At 46.5% G+C, this 16,208-nt stretch overlaps 1 protein-coding gene across 1 annotated transcript in view; it reads right to left on the reverse strand.

The window, feature by feature from the left end:
- Rai14 (retinoic acid induced 14) overlaps positions 1–16,208 on the reverse strand; it is a 127,462-nt gene that overhangs the window by 37,312 nt on the left and 73,942 nt on the right. The window contains exon 3 of the mRNA XM_005356628.3: positions 10,533–10,663. Within this exon, the coding sequence (XP_005356685.1) occupies positions 10,533–10,663 (131 nt within the window). The remainder of the gene's footprint in view (positions 1–10,532; positions 10,664–16,208) is intronic.

Below are 16,208 nucleotides of genomic sequence, written 5' to 3' on the forward strand. Positions count from 1 at the left end.
AGAGAGAGAGAGAGAGAGAGAGAGAGAGAGAGAGAGAGAGAGAGAGAGAGAGAGAGACGGGAGTGGGGTGGGAATTTTACAACATTCAGAGACAGTTCTGGTTACTAATAGGGAAGGGGGAGAAGAGGGACCCTAGCTAATGTGCAGAAGACAGAGATAACTGCTAAGAATCCCAGACATCACAAGACAGCTCCTATCTCAAAATACAAGTCATTTCTTGGTTTAAAAGTGCTGTCCTAAGCCTTTAGATCAACATACGCTCTATCAAAGACTGAAGAAATAAAATAAGCATATTTTTACATTTTACTGAGATACAATCTACATACTATAAAGTCATTATAAGATGCTTGTTTTTAGCCTGTTCACAAAGGTGTGTGTGTGTGTGTGTGAGAGAGAGAGAGAGAGAGAGAGAGAGAGAGACAGAGACAGAGAGAGAGACAGAGAGAGAGAGAGACAGAGACAGAGACAGAGACAGAGACTACCTTCACTGTGCCAGTCACACTTACTGTCACTACGACTAAAATCCCTGACCTGGGAAAGATGTTTCGGTTCATCGTGGTGAGGATGGTACAGTGGGGGCAGAGAGCTACCACCATGGTGGTCAGAAGTGGAGAGAAGGGACAGGGATGAGGGAGACCCTTCAAAAGTCCACTGCCAGCGCCCTACTTCCTCCAGCCAGACCCTACCCTCTCCCAAACAGCCCCGCTAGCTGGGGGTCAAACACTAATGTGTAAGGCTCTATATTCAAGTAATAACGCCCACTCCTGAATTCCACATTGTCGACAAAATCTCCAGATGAAGAGGCGCTCATTGCTCTGTTCTCCCAGTCCTTAAAAATAAAATAAAATAATCACCAGAGTAATTTCCACCTTCTCCTAATTCACCCCACTGTGTGAACATTTCCTAGAGTCTGGACCATACACTATGTGGTCCACTGGATCTGACTTCATTTAGCATGTTGTCAAGACACACGCATGGATTATCAGTATCTCATGGCTATTTAAGTTCATGAACATAGTGCTTTGCTTTTTCACATATAACTTGATGCCTATGTTGGTTGTTTCTACTTTTAAAGTACTGTTAATGCTACAATATATATGTAGTGTATACATGTGGGGATATATATATATATATATACATGTGTGTGTGTGTGTGTGTGTGTGTGTGTATGCTCACAAGCCTGCAAGTTTACACAGCGATGGGATTGCTCAGACAGATGTATTTACCTCTCTGAGACACTTCTAAGTCTTCTAAAGCTACTCCCTATTACATATTTCTGACAGAAATGCAGGGAGTCCCACTTTTTTATTTGAACAGAATTTTTATTCCAGTGCAAAACTTACAGAGGCAAAAGTTATATTTATTTAAAAAAATCTTTATGTATGTGTACATGTCCGTGTGCACATGCCATGAGGATAGGGTGCCCACACAGTGCAGAAGAGGGTATCGGGGTCCCCAGAGATGGAATTGCAGGCTGTCCAGTATCAGTGTTAGGAACTGATTTCCAGCCTTGCATGTTGGTCTTTCTTGATGAAGTAGCTCAGTTTTTTAATAGCTGAACTCCTCTCCCCTTTGAGGACTAGAAGAGACAGAATGCAAACAAGAACGCCCTTCGGTTCTGTCTTTATCTAAGCTGCTGACTTCTCCTAAAAACTAGAACTGCCATTAAAAAGTCGACACAGTTGGAGAAAGACTGTTTCCTTACAGTTTTATTTAGGTAGTTCAAGAATTCGGTGGTGGCAGGAAGGCTTGAAGAACCTTTTATCTACTTCTCTAATACAAGGTCCCCGGACAATGCTCAGGGTTACACAGAATGGCTCCCTAGAGTGGAAGCGGCAGCACCTTAGTAACCTAAGTCTTGCTTACTCACAGCATGGTTCATGGACCAAGATGTCCTAGAAATGCAAGTTCTGGGAACTGGAGAGAAGGCTCAGCAATTAAGAGCATCAGCTGCTCTTAAAGAGGACCAGGTTCAACTCCCAGCACCCACATGACAGGTTAAAAACCATCTATAACTCCATCCCAGGGAGCTGATGCCCTCTTGTGGCCTCTCTTAGCATTGCAAAATGTGGTGCACATACAGTCAGACAGCAACACTCACACACAAAAAATCTCAAAGAAGGGAGGAAGGAATAGAGAAAGGAAGGAAGGGAAGGAGGGAGGGAGGAAGGGAGGAAGGAAGGAAGGAAGGAAGGAAAGAAAGGGAAGCTCTACAGCCCTAACAAGACCCCACATTCCACTGAGTTCAAAGCTTCCTGCACTAGATCCCCAGCACAGCTCCCATGTACCTACAGTAAAAAACGCACTGGCCTAAATGGAGGACAAACTGAAAACCCCACATCGTTACGTTCTGCCACGATACCCACTGTTTCACTATTCTTTAAAAACATACTCTCTTAACCTTAAAACCCATTTTATAGCTATGTCCCACAAAAAAGGGATCCCTCCGGTGTCATGTTTTGTTGTCACAGAGCATGTTTAGCTCTGCTATAAGGCTCGGGCCAGCCCTCAACAGAGATGGAACCAAAAGACACAAACAAGCAGCCACACGATTTACATGGAGCCGCTTTCATCCTGAGACGCGTTTTGATTCTTGGGATGTTTCTGCTTTTGACACTTGGACCAATCCCAAGCTTGTAGTCCCCACTAGTTCTACTTTTCTCTTAAGACTTTTTCTTTCTCATCCCCACCCCCGTCCCCATCCCCTGAAGAGAAAGTCACCTCATGGGTGATGTCCCTAGCCTCAAGCAGCAACTGGGCAGCCTGAGTACTGGACAGTGGGGGTGGCACAGGAGGGGAGGATAGCCTGGTGAGGAGCTAGAGGTCTGAGTAGCACACTGACATTCATTTTATTGATACATGGTGGTCGCTGAACTTTAGCTGTCTTAGAACTTGTAGACCGGGCTGGCCTCAAACTCACAGAGATCTGCCTGCCTCTGACTCCCAAGTGCTGAGATTGAAGGCAACATCACCACTGCCTGGTGGTAAGCGGTCCTACGTGCCCAGGATTGACATCAAATGCAGTCGGCACTAATATTTCTGGGCTGGGTTCTCCTGGGGAAGGGGTTAGGGGGTGTGGTGACAGAAATGGAAGATTACTTTTCTAAAGCTAAGAACCCCTACAGGACTGGGGGTGCAGCTCAAGGACACAACCTTTGCTTGGCCCTGAGGTCTGAGAAAGGGGCGAGAAGAAATCCACACTCCGAACGTAACACATCTCAGAGTCTGTGCTAGAAAGGAGAGCAGGTGATGTGTATTGATTCCAGAATTTCTGGGCTTCTGAGTTAATTCTTTGATGTCCCGGGATAAGTGAGACCTTCAGAAGAGAGGGACGTGAGGAACACTGGACAGGGGTTGACAAATGAAGTGGGATAAATGAGTGACAAAGGGGAAAACCTTGTGTCCAGCAGCTCAACAAATAATCCCTTAGTCGACTCTGACCCTGGCAGTTTGGTGATGAAACAAGATAAATGCAGCCACTTTGGGACTTTGCGGAGGTTACAAGCGAGAGGGGATGCCCGAGAGTCTTGAGACACTAACTCGGTGGGATGGGTTTTCCTGGAGGCTGGCAGGAGGATGCGCGTGTGTGAAGGATAGGCGCTCCTCACTGATCGCACTGACCCTTGAACTGCCTGGTTGCTGCTCAGCGTGAGAACCTCCCGCTCCAGACGCCCTCTCTCTTGTGAGTGACTGAGGGCAGGTCATTGACTCTGTGCTCGACAGCTCCACCCCCAGTCTCCCTGCTCTGCTCTCTACCAGAGTGACCAAGTTTCCCAGGATCTCTGTGACCCCGCTGCATTGGCGGTAGCTTCGGTCCTAGCCAACCAGGAGGAGGAGGAGGAGGAGGAGGTCAGCCAGACAGTCAGGCAACAATCACACACTGCCATCTTTAAAATTCTTCACTTGGCATACTTAATCCACTTACTTCTGTTTTGGGACAAGGTCTTGTGACATACACTAAGCATTTTTTTTTTTTTTTTGGATGACACTGCCAAGTTCGGCCACCAATGTGGGGAACCCAGGCCCCCCTTGAATCACATTTGCTGTGGCATTTGTTGCTGTTCTTTCCTAGGGGCAGAAAGTTCCTTTTCCTTTTACGCACTGGAAGCTTAGCTTAGCAACCTTCCCACTATGCCAACGCAGAGACGGCCTCTCCTTAACGGTGCTAATTTTTAGCAATTGCAGCTTCTGTCATAGAACAAGAGCTGGCAGTGACGCCCAGCTTGGTCGTCTCCTTTTCCTCTCTGTGCCCTGTGTATTTTCCACTTCTTTTGCTCTTCTTCCTTGTAGACCTGAGGCACACAAATGTCACTAATAACCACTTACTGGAGTCAATGTAAAGCTGCCTTGAAACACCCTCTTTTAAAGAAATTAGTCTATTCCGTTTTCATCCAGCCTCAGGCAAGTTCTTAGGATGAGGGTAGAAAGCAGCCAGATTCCTTGCTGAAGTTCACAAGAATAGTCTCGAGCTCAGTGGCTAACACTGCTCCCCTCTGGAACCCCTTTGGCCTGGGCCTCCACAGCCATGTAAACCCCAGTCTCCTGACATCCAGACTCCTACACTTGGATGGCTCACTGAGCTCTGTTTAGTGTTCAACTGCTTTTCTAGTCTAAAATCCCAATTTTTTTTCACATTCTTACACAAAAAAACCCAAAATAGATAAATAAATAAATAAAAACAAACAAACAAACAAAAAAACCAAAACCATAAACCTGCATGGTCATTGGGTCTGTCCCACAGTCTAATTTCTGATTTCTGCCCTAGTTACTCTTCTATTGTGATAAAACATCATGACCAAGACAACCGTAGAAGAAAGAGTTAATCTGGGTCTACATTTTCAGGGTCTCAGACATGACAGTGGAGGGCAGGTAGAGATCAGCAGACAGCTCCAGGGTCTCAGACATGACAGTGGAGGGCAGGAAGAGATCAGCAGACAGCTCCAGGGGCTCAGACATGACAGTGGAGGGCAGGAAGAGGTCAGCAGACAGCTCCAGGGGCTCAGACATGACAGTGGAGGGCAGGAAGAGGTCAGCCGACAGACATGGCACCTGGAACAGCAGCTGAGAGCTCACATCTCGAGCCAAACACGGAAAGCACGTTAAAATAGATGGTGTGCATCTTCTGACATCCCAAAGCCCACCCGCAGTGACACACTTTCTACCATCCAATGCCTTTCACCGTCTAACGAAAATTAAGGGGATAACCATTGGCCCGGGGTCAGTGAGGCCCCAAAAGAATTCATTCACCTCTAAAAATTGATGCAGAGGTGAAGAGCACTCACTGCTCTTGCAGAGGACCCCGGTTCCATTCCCAGCATCCACATGGTGGCTCACACCAGCTATAACCCCAGTTCCAGGGGTCTGATGCCCTGTTCTGACCTCCATGGGCACAAAGCATGTGCAGGGTATACAGACGCACATGAAGTAAAACACTCACGCTGTGGAATAATCCTTCTGAACACTGTTAATAAAAAGTATGATTGGCCGAGAGCTAGGCAGGTTTTTTGGGGGCAGAGAGAACGCTGGGAAGAAAGGCAGCATTCAAGGGAGTCACGAGGAGTTGCCAGCCAGATGTGGAGAAGCAAGGTGGGGAAGTTTACAGACAAGGTAAAGGAGCCTCAGGACAGTACATAGATTAAAAGAATTGGGTTAATTTAAGTTATATGAGCTAGCTAAAAATAAGCCTAAGATATCGACTGAGCATTTATAATTAATATTTAAGTCTCTGTGCGGTTCTTTGGGAGTAGGCTGGCAGGACAAAACTCCACCTACACACTCATACACACAAAAAAATAAGTAAAATACCGCAAGACTCAATATATGTATTGTATATGTGTATAGTTTAAGACCTAGCAAGTATCAGCAGAAAGCAGAAAGGTATGAGTGAGGGGATAAAGGACATCAAAATCCGGGCTCCAATTTCCAGAGCAGTTTCAAGAGAGAAAGACTTAGTCCATACAATCCAGAGCTCAAGTACCTACCACTACCTAAGACCAACCTTCAAAGGGAAGCTGTACAATACAGAGAGGAACGGAGGCCGCCATCACTCCCAGTATATAATGGTTGCCATTAAATAATTCAGAAGTCCTTTGTGAGAAGAGCTAGAGATGGCTGGTCACATGGTATGACTTGATTTCTAAGATGGAACTGCTGGTACCAACTACCTAAGGCATCCCTGTTCTGAGCAAACAGCAAGGCAGAGGGTAAAAGGCCACGGGCCAGAGAAGTGCCTTATTGTACTGGCTTGCAGAGATCAAAACCTACTTCTCTACTTTACATTTCAGTTCCACAGACATCTAAAAATACTTCGAAGAGTTTCTGCTTTCAAGGCCAAAGAGATAAGGTTTCTAAAATGCGGACTACCCACACATAGTCTCTTTCTTCTCTCTCTCTCTCTCTCTCTCTCTCTCTCTCTCTCTCTCTCTCTGCCCTTTCTGAGGTCTAATATGCACTGGTGAGTACTGGTTCAAATACTATGGTCCCAGCCGTGATTTTATTTAGTCTGGTTGTTCCCAAGACAAACACACAGCACTTTAATTAAAGGCATATTCAACACAGGGGAAACCATCTTGAAGCAATTAGCCTCTTCCACGGTAAGGTTTCGGGGTATGGAATCCTCCCACTTCCTCACCTCCCCCATGGAAAGGGAGCAGATGGGGCCGAGGAAACTCACGCCTACCTCCATAAACACAGCCTGCCGCCGCAACTGCCGGCCCTGCTCCGTTCTGCTCTCTGACCGAGCCACCACCCTGCTCCCAATCTTCCCTAAATGAACTCATCATTCAACTGCTTTGACTTTTTAAAATCCCCTCTGTAAACAGTGGCGGAAGAAGACATTTTTCTGACGGCTTCTTCTTTTACCGTGGCAGGGGATCTTCAGGAAGAAACTAAAAAGTCGTGGGCATTTCCAAGCGACCCATCTGGTCCTGGGCTATGGCAGCTTCTGGAGAATGACTGAGCAATGACTACTTGGACCAGCACATTCTTGGGACTCCTGGGCTTGCTGGCCCTCAGGATAGTACAAGCTGAGTGCCTTCCTATTGGCAGGGGTGCGGGTGGTAACGCTTCCTCGGAATTGCCATTTCCTCTGGGCCCCACGTCAATTCGCCCCTCAGTAATTTACCTCTGAAACATTATCAGCCAAAAAGAGGTTATTTTTTTTTTCTCCACAGCATCCACAGCAAAGGGTTCTTTTGTGCCCAGATGACAGGGAAAGGCTAAACAACAAAAACGATATGACCCTTGTCTTCCTGGAGCTGAACCACACATGAGATTCAGGTCCTTTGGAAAGCAAGGCCTTTCATGGTGGAAGTATTACTGCTGCCCCTGTTCTGTCAGCCCTACAGAATGTAACTGGACACAGAACTTGGGCAGTGGTGCAGTTTTAGTTAAGAGAAGGTAGGGACATACAGGAAAAGGGGGTACATAAGGAGAGAAGGTTTACATGGGGGAATGGCTGAGAGATGGCGTTGAGTCACCAAGTCCAATCTCGGCACTCACAGGCAAATTCCCTTCCCTAAAAAGTGCTCGAGAAAGGGATCCTGCAGCCCAATTTTGCATGGACCCGTGTACAAGGAAAGGAAGGAATAGGCAGGAAATGAGACCGAGCATGGCCAGGGATATAACTTTCAAGTTCAATATGGCCTTATCCTTTAGAGGGAAAAGTGAAGCATCCCAGACATGCCACCAAATGATCACCAATCATTTCCACAGACTTTCCACTGGGCTGATGGAACCATGAGCAGCAGTAAAGGGGACAAGACCAGCCGTGGTCTGCCACAGACTCTGAACTATTCTTAGGACACTGCCATTCGTGGGTTTACCCAACCAAATGTACCTAGAAAGACCAGAGAGAACCATATTTTCCAGGAGTACGCAGATCACAGGGAACCTCGGCACAGAGGCATCAACACCTGTGGGAGAGAAGGCCGAGGCGATGGAGGGATGCACACGGGACTCCTTTGATAGCAGGAAGGTCGAGTTTACAAGTTTACATTGTTACGGCGTGATAAAGGGATAAAGCAGATAGTCTCTGGTCTCTCAGCCCCACCTCAGTGTGACCACTGGGTTAGACTAGAAATATAAAGCCAGGTAAGATTCAACACCATGGTTGCCTTTGAAACTTGAATTCACACAGTTACTGGTTAATCGTTTCAGTCCTTAAAAAGTATCCCAAGCAGGAAAATGAAGCATTAACAGAAGCGTTAATCTGATCAGATTCAGATTATGATTTCTGGAAAATCCCGCACTGGAAAAGAGGTCCATTAACTTTTCTAACTTTTTAAATCAGGGTCGTTAAAGAAAAAGAAAGGAGAGCTGCTTTCCTAGAGCAAGATAAGGAGAGCCGTGGTGCGGAGGCCTCACTTTTATCATCTGTAAGATGGAGGCGGGGGTTTCTGTGCAGCGTCTGTGTACAGTGATGCCATTGTAAGAGAACAGAATGAACACTGGCCATACCAAAACACTAAGTGAAGAAGCTGGAGGCAGAGGACACGCACACGCTCCATTGACATGGGAGATTCAGAAGAGGCAAATGCACAGAGACTGTAAGCTCATTACTAGCGGGGGGAAGATAGCGAGAGGTTGGGGGCGACCGCCTAGCGGGCACAGAGATTTCTTACAGATGACAAACCACACTGTGAAAAGTGCTGGAGGAACCACACTGTAGATTTAAAAATCATTAAAATACCTAGTTTTATGTGATGTGCTTTTTTACCACAATAGAGAAGACAGACTAAAGTACGGTCATCTTCATCATCTAGTCTATACATAATAAATAGGAAATAAGGGGCAAATTCCATACACTCTTCATGCCTGTGTCTAAGCTGTTAATCTAAATTTTCTGTCATCTTTTTAGTGAGTAGTACCTTAATCAAAAGTGTCATAAGCACTTATCTTGCCTTCCCCAGGGATAACTATAAAAGGCTGTCTTATGCAGACACCGGGACCCGAGGAATAATTGCAAGGAGGCTGTGGTAGACTGACTAGTACAAAAGGCACTGTCTGTCGCCAGAAACCTCAGCACAAAAGCACAGACTCGCTCCCCGGGCTGCCCAAGGTGCCATGACTCAGAACACCCTCTTCAAGTACCTCAGGCAATTCCAGGGCAGAAGCTCCCTGCACTAAGAATCACAGGTCTGGCGTGAGGAAGAAAAGACGTTTCTAGAGTGTCTCCTGCTAGTGAGAATTGTGCTCTCTCTGTACACACGGTACTTACAACCCTGGGCCATTCATGGACCTTTATTACCTAACAGCAAACACATCGTGGTCCCTAGGGAGAGACTCCGCCTCTGAGGAACAGGAGAGCAAGGACAAATACCCCATTTGCTCTACCTAAACACAAAGGAAAATGGACGTTTTATGCGAAGAGCCAGGCTAGGAGTACTTGGGGCTCTGTGAGCCAAATGGGCTCTGCTATCATTATGCAGTTCTGCCTTTGTAGCTCAGGGGCAGCAATGGACCAGGACTTAATGAACAGCAGACAGAAAGCCATGCCTGCCAACTCTGCTATAAGTCTAATACTTCTAGACATCCTCAGACAAGCGCCCCAGTCACCAACCGGAGCAACCTGCCAACAACAACCCCACACCTACAGTTTCCTTTCCCATGCTGCTGGGATCTCCAGTGACAGAAGCAATTGGCAAACAAGGCCTCGTCTCGCAGCTGCTTCTGAGGACACCAAAGTAAGGCTCGGCTGGACATGGTGGCACATACCTTTAATCCTAGCACTTGGGAGACGGAGGCAGTCACGTATTTATGAGTTCAAGGACAGCCTGGTCAACATAGCGAGTTCCAGACTATCTAGGGATACCGTCTCAATATGAACAAAAAGAGTGAGGCTCAAGGATAAGGAGGTCATGCATGTATAACAGAGTCCACATGACCCTGTGTGGTCTGAAAGTCACTGTTTTCAATACCACTACCAAAGTAAAGACAGCTCTAAGCTCCTCCCTCCCCCCAACAAGGTTTTAATTATGGCAAGCAGGAATTTGATGCATAACAAGAGAAAGCAAAATCTCACTAGAATGCTCATGCAGTCACTACCTATGCTAAAGAGTGGCTTAACCAATCACAAAGTAAGCTTTGAAAGCTGTGCTGTTTCCCATCCAGGGGAGAACCGATTTCCCATCTACCACGGGCTCGCAATCCTGGCACTGTTAGTTCTCTGGTGCAATCGTTGGTTGGTTGTGTCCAGGAACAAACACAGCCACTAGGGAAAAGTCCAATGTATAATTTGGACTTGGATGGAAAAGGAAACAAACCCATACATGTTTTAGCATAGGGTTAGGAAGGGGTCAACAATCATTTTTCCAAGTCCCCCAAAACATTGATCAAACTCCCCTTGATATGCTAGGGATTCTGGAGCCCTTGTTGAAAGCCGGAAATGAGCCAGTGTTTAGGGGCTTCTTTGTTTGTTTCTTACAGTGTTGGAGACGGAGCCCTGAGCTTTGGACATGCTTTGCAAGCACTCTGCCCCTGAAGTGCTCCCCTACTCGTAACACACATATGTAAAAAGCCGTCTTTTCTCTTACACGGTCCTGCCCTCGGCGTCATGCTTGGTGGCACTGGTCCCCTTCTTGCCCAGCAGTGAGGCCATCTTCTCAGCATCTCCGTTCTCCACAGCCTGCAGCAGGCGCTCGTCATTCTTGTTCCACTCATTGGTCTGTGGAGCAAAAGGTTGAGGAAGAGGGGTGAGTGACTTCAGCCACATCGCTGTCAAATCAAGCCCTGCTCCCTACAACTAGCAGCTCCACACAAATGCCTTCAGCTTCACCGTGGGAACACCCCCAGAGAAGGCTGGTTTCTTCAAAGCAAGAACCAACCGCGTAATGAACTACCAGGCCTCGGCAAACTCTGAGGTACGGTCACTCCCTTCAGCTCCCCTTCAGAAGGTGAAGCGATGTGGACGACGGGCCAGTTTACTCATTAGCTAAGTGCTTGCTCACCTTGACAGCTGGGGCCTGAGAATGCAGGCCTTTGACCTAGTGCCCAGTTCACTCGAGAGCACTGAGCTACCAAACCAACCCGGCAAGCAGGTCAAGTTTACCAAGGCTTTAAACACAAGCTCTTCCTTCTGGCGTGCTTACCAGTCCTTGATTCTCTGAGCTGTCTGCAGGTTTTAAGTAGCTGTCCAGACTGCCAACTCAATGAAGTATCGCTCAGGACAGACGCTGTCTCTGCTCAAGTTATTACACGTCAAACAGCCAGTGCCACCGAGGTACTGAATTCTTAAAACTCTGAGAAACTGCTAGTGAGTGCCATAGGAAATAGCACAGCTCTGTATGATTACCTCAAATTGGATTTTTATCAAAGTCTATCTGGGCCACCGTCCTCCACATTCCTACCCCAATGGTGTACCCAAAAAAATTAGGCATTATCTTGACGACAAACCGAGCGTCCCATTGAAGGGAAGACAGAAGTGCATGGCCAGGGCACCCGCTCTTAATACCAGTCTAAGAAGTGCACAGTCTAACTGTAGCACATATGAAGAAACAGACTGCAGGTGATGTCCCCCAGAGTGTGCTTTATAAACAAACAAACAAAATAAAGCCTTGCTGAAGTGTATTAGGGCCAATGATCTCTGGCTACACTTCCCCGAAAGGGAACAGATTGGTCCCCTGTAAAATCCTCCCCTCATGTGCACGGACTAAATTAAGACTGGATCGGGCCGATCAGAAGAATGTGACTTCTTAGTGGATGACACTGAAATCGTTTAAGCGAGGCGAGGTTACATGAGAGGCTTTTCTGCCTGCTGCCACTAAGGCACTCCACTCTTCAGAGAAAAATCCCATGAGGAGGGTTCCCTAAATGAGTTCCAGGTGGATCTCTGGAGAGGCCGCGGCAAGGCAGGGCTCCCTCCCATGCAGCCTGGAGGGCAACAGCACTTGCCGGAGGTCTGAACAGACTCTGAATCAGGCTGCAGGACCTGAGCCTCTCTAGGCAGATGAGGAGAGAAGCTGGAGTCTCCTATGTGGATGCTCAGGAACTGGCATAGCCATTCAGTCTGTAAGTGCTGCCCAGTGGCTCATGATGGGTAGGGGGACAAGAATAGGTGCTCATTCATAGCAGGGACCTTCAGGGTGTGAATGGAGGGAGACTTCAGAGCAAACTGAGAAAGGGAGAGCCGGAAAGGTGACCCCTACTTTCTTCTAAACTTCATCTTCCTCAGACACCGCTCCACACACTGCCACCTGATATATTATCTCCCGAGTCTGGCACAGCATGGGGGCACGATCGAGAAGCATTCTGATGCCACCTCTCTTAGGCATCTAGAAGTAAATTCCTCTTTTCTACCCTTATCCCTGTTTCCCCTACCCCTTCGCCAAGAGGCACAGCATTGAAATCAAGCACCAGAAGAAACCTTAAAAGTTATCTCGGTCAATCTGCAGTCAAAAGATGAGATCAGCCAGATAAAAAGATGAAAAGGGACGTTCTCTCCTAACATTCCAAGGTCATTTGCACTCCGGAATCAAGAAAGGCTTCCAGAGATCACCATGCATGGAGAATGTCTCTTCCTCGACTCTTCTGTGAAAAATCCTCTCTTCTGGCTATAAGACAGGACCCACACTGGTCACTTTAAGAGTTTTCGGCCCAGTTTTGGGTTAAGCTAACAAAATTAAAAGCAAAACAAAAAACGATACACCAGGTGCTCAGGTTTAATAAGACCGAATGCCTTATGAAACATCTGGCTCGCATAAAGACGTGCCCACCGGGCAGAGAGAGCAAGTACTTTTTATTAGAGTCACAATACAGCAATGAAAGCCGTGGCTTAGAGCACTCTGCCATCCACCACCTACACACAGGACAACGCCTAAAGCTGACAGGCCCTGGAGGAGCCTAGGGCCTTCCTGGTGACCCCTCTGCTACTCTGCTCTGCTGTGTCCTCGGGGGCCACCTACTCAGCTCCACTGAAGCCTACTGTCTAGACGAGATGAAATATGGCATCCTGGCTTTTGCTCGAGGATTCTGGTTTGTTCGTTTTATCCCAAACCTCAGTTCCCTGAAGGCAGTGGACTGCAGCTTTTCTCTCTTACATCCCCGGTGCCTGGAGAATGTGTAGTATGTGCTCCCTCTTGACTAATCTAAATCTCTCTTGACTTAGCAAATATTTGCACTGTCATAATAAAATTCATTCTCTTTTAAACGATTAAATCATGTTTCAGTCTTTTAAAAATACATTTACAGGCTAAATGAGTCCAACTTCCTTAGCTCTTATACACACACACACACACACACACACACACACACACACACACACACACACGTCAGTTTTCCATGATTTTTAAGCATGGATACTTTCTGCAAATTTCTTCATGACTAAGATGCCAAACCTCATAAATTCAACTGGGTGAGCCTGTCTCTCCCTCCCAAGAACCACCCAGATGGCGGGTGAATGTGCAGACTCTCGGTCTCATTCTAAAGATTCTGACCCAGTGGTTTGAGATGATTCCCAGGAGTCTCTTAGGTCCAGCAACTATTCTCCCTGATCCCATTCAGAGACATTCGGTCTCTGCCAAGGCCGGCTAGGGAATTTATGTAAACCAATTCTGTCCTCCACAAGGCCTTAATAAGAATAGGATGGGAAAAAGAGAAAGAAATTCTCTGTTCCAACACTACTCAGCGAACATTAGGCCTTTGCTCAGAGATACATCTTCAATGTGTCCGTGGGATGTGTGCAGGGTTAACAGCCCCGCTCAGAAGAGACCAAATCTACAATGGAGATGATAGTACAAAGACGGGGAGTCTGCAAGGCAACCAAATAAACACAATGGGGTTCAAGAGCACAGACGATTACTAGAAAATGATCAGAGAACAAGACCGACCTGCAAAGCCCCACTTTATATGCTGTATGCATATAAAGAAAAATCCAGAAGAAATAGAACCACACCGTGTAGAAGTGGATACAATAAAACCAAGGACAAGGCTGTAGTAAAAGCCAGGATGTAAGTTAGGAGTTGGGGGGCTGTGGCTGGTGAGAAAGGGATGCATGGGCCTACACAGTGGCCCTGGTCGGCTTTGCAATCTGGTTAGTGGCGCCATAGACACTCACTTGGTTAAGTATTCACCAAACCATATATTTGTTTATGTTTTCTCTAATAAATCATATTTCTCTTCCCCCTTCCTTCCCCCAAATATAGAACGAAAACATCATTGGGGTCTGCTTCTGGGTAAGCTGACATTGGGTCAAAGGGTGAACAGATGGACACACTCCCACCTGTTTGCCATACCATTTATTGAAGACAAGTCTGTTCCTAAAACCTGGTTCTTAATCATCTGGAAAATTCATAAACCCACTCGACGATGAAGCTGCTGTTAGATTCATGTACATACACACAAGACATGCATGTAGTTTCAAAGGGTCTCAATGAGCTGCCCTGGCTGGCCTTGAACTTGATCTGTAGCCAAGGGCAGCCTTAACCTTGGGTTGGCTCCTCCCCCAGTCTATGGACTGGCTGGGACACAGGGTCTATACCATCAAACTGAGCTTATTATTCTTGAACTAGACAACCTGTCCCATTCCCGTCTAACTAACACTCCACGAATCTTTTAACATCCACAATAAACAACGGCTTCTACAGCTACCACCTGACAATGCATTATGGACATAGAGGCAGGTAACACTTTAATGCAAAATTTCTACTCTGTTCCTTAGAAATCCCATTTTAAAGGACCCTAGAGAAAACTTCCTGGACAGGAAATTATTTTATTGAATGCAGCTTCACTATTCCAGGAGACTGTTCAAACAGACATTATTTCAACAGAGCAGGAGGCCACATTTGCAAGTTCAGGAAGCCATATGTTACACTCCAGAGACATGTGTAATGTGTCAGCTATGAAGGGCTGCCTGTGGGAAAGGCAGACCTCACCCTCAATGTGGGCTCCCGACATTCCTGCTAATATATCACAAGTGAAATTTTCAGTGGCTAGCCGGTACGTCTCCCAGCTATCAAATCACTTCCAAATGACACCTACTTGTTCACTACTCTTCCCTTGAAGCTTGGCCCCTGAAAGCCCTGACTGTCTCCATCCAGGGGAGCAAATGGCATGTCATGGTGATGGATGCTGGAGCTTTGGCAACTCGCAACATCTGCCCTTGGTCAGACATGGCATCATCTTGTATTTTGGTTCAATCGTGGAAACTAAAAAAAAAACCAGTGGAAATTCAGTGGTCACAGACATCTGGCCAACGGGCAGGCTTGAGATTTGAAACAGATCAGTCCAGTCGAAGCAAAGTGGTCCAGAGGCATAGAAGAGAGCCAGGAAGAAAAAAGCTTCTTGGAGTTATTGAGAAAGATCCTAAATCCCCAACCGCTACAAACTGAAATAGCACTTGTTGTATGGGGTATCCTGGAGCAGTCATCAGGGAGAATCTATTTGAGAGATTATGCTTAGAAATGTTTTATTTTCCCCTCTAGTTTATGGCGAAGAATGGACTGTTTTGCCAATACAATCAGCAAGGCAGAGGTAGAAGGCAAATTGTATTTGTACCGGGAATGTTTCAGATTCATGCTACACAGACATAAAAAAAAGCTTGTACTTCAAAACTTTAAAGGGGGACAATAAACAGACAAGCTTCATGGCCCTAACTAGCTTTCTCTGTCACTGTTGTTAATAGCCAATAGTTAAAAACGTCTACCTACTAGATATAAAAGTAATGAAGAGGCTACAGATGCTTGTTACATAGAAAAGAGACAAGCCCTATTTGTTCATTCATTCAACAAGTATTTATTTAGCTCCTTTTACATGAGCACCATACCATACTGACTGTCTATAAAACTACAAAGATAAATTATAACATTTCCAGAAGTATGCCAACAATAAGAGCTAGCGTCACTCTAACAGAGAGCCAACCCCGTTGAAAGGAGGGAGAACTCTCAGCTGGGCAAGTACGTTTTTGTACCAGATCATGAACCAGACTGTGCAGTGAGTGATACTCAGGCCAATGGAGAGGAGTCATGGGTGAAGGACGCATGCATTCGGCAGATGGTGTAGATATGCATGAAGGATGCAGATGCATTCGGCAGATGGTACAGGCATGGGTGAAGGATGCAGATGCATTCGGGAGTCTGTATAGGCATGGGTGAAGGATGCAGATGCATTTGGCAGACAGTGTAGGCATGGGTGAAGGATGCAGATGCATTCGGCAGACTGTATAGGCATGGGTGAAGGATGAAAATGCATTTGGCAAATGGTGTAGACATGGGTGA

The sequence above is a fragment of the Microtus ochrogaster genome, chromosome 19, assembly GCF_000317375.1.
Source record: "Microtus ochrogaster isolate Prairie Vole_2 chromosome 19, MicOch1.0, whole genome shotgun sequence".
NCBI classification, from domain to species: Eukaryota; Metazoa; Chordata; class Mammalia; order Rodentia; family Cricetidae; genus Microtus; species Microtus ochrogaster.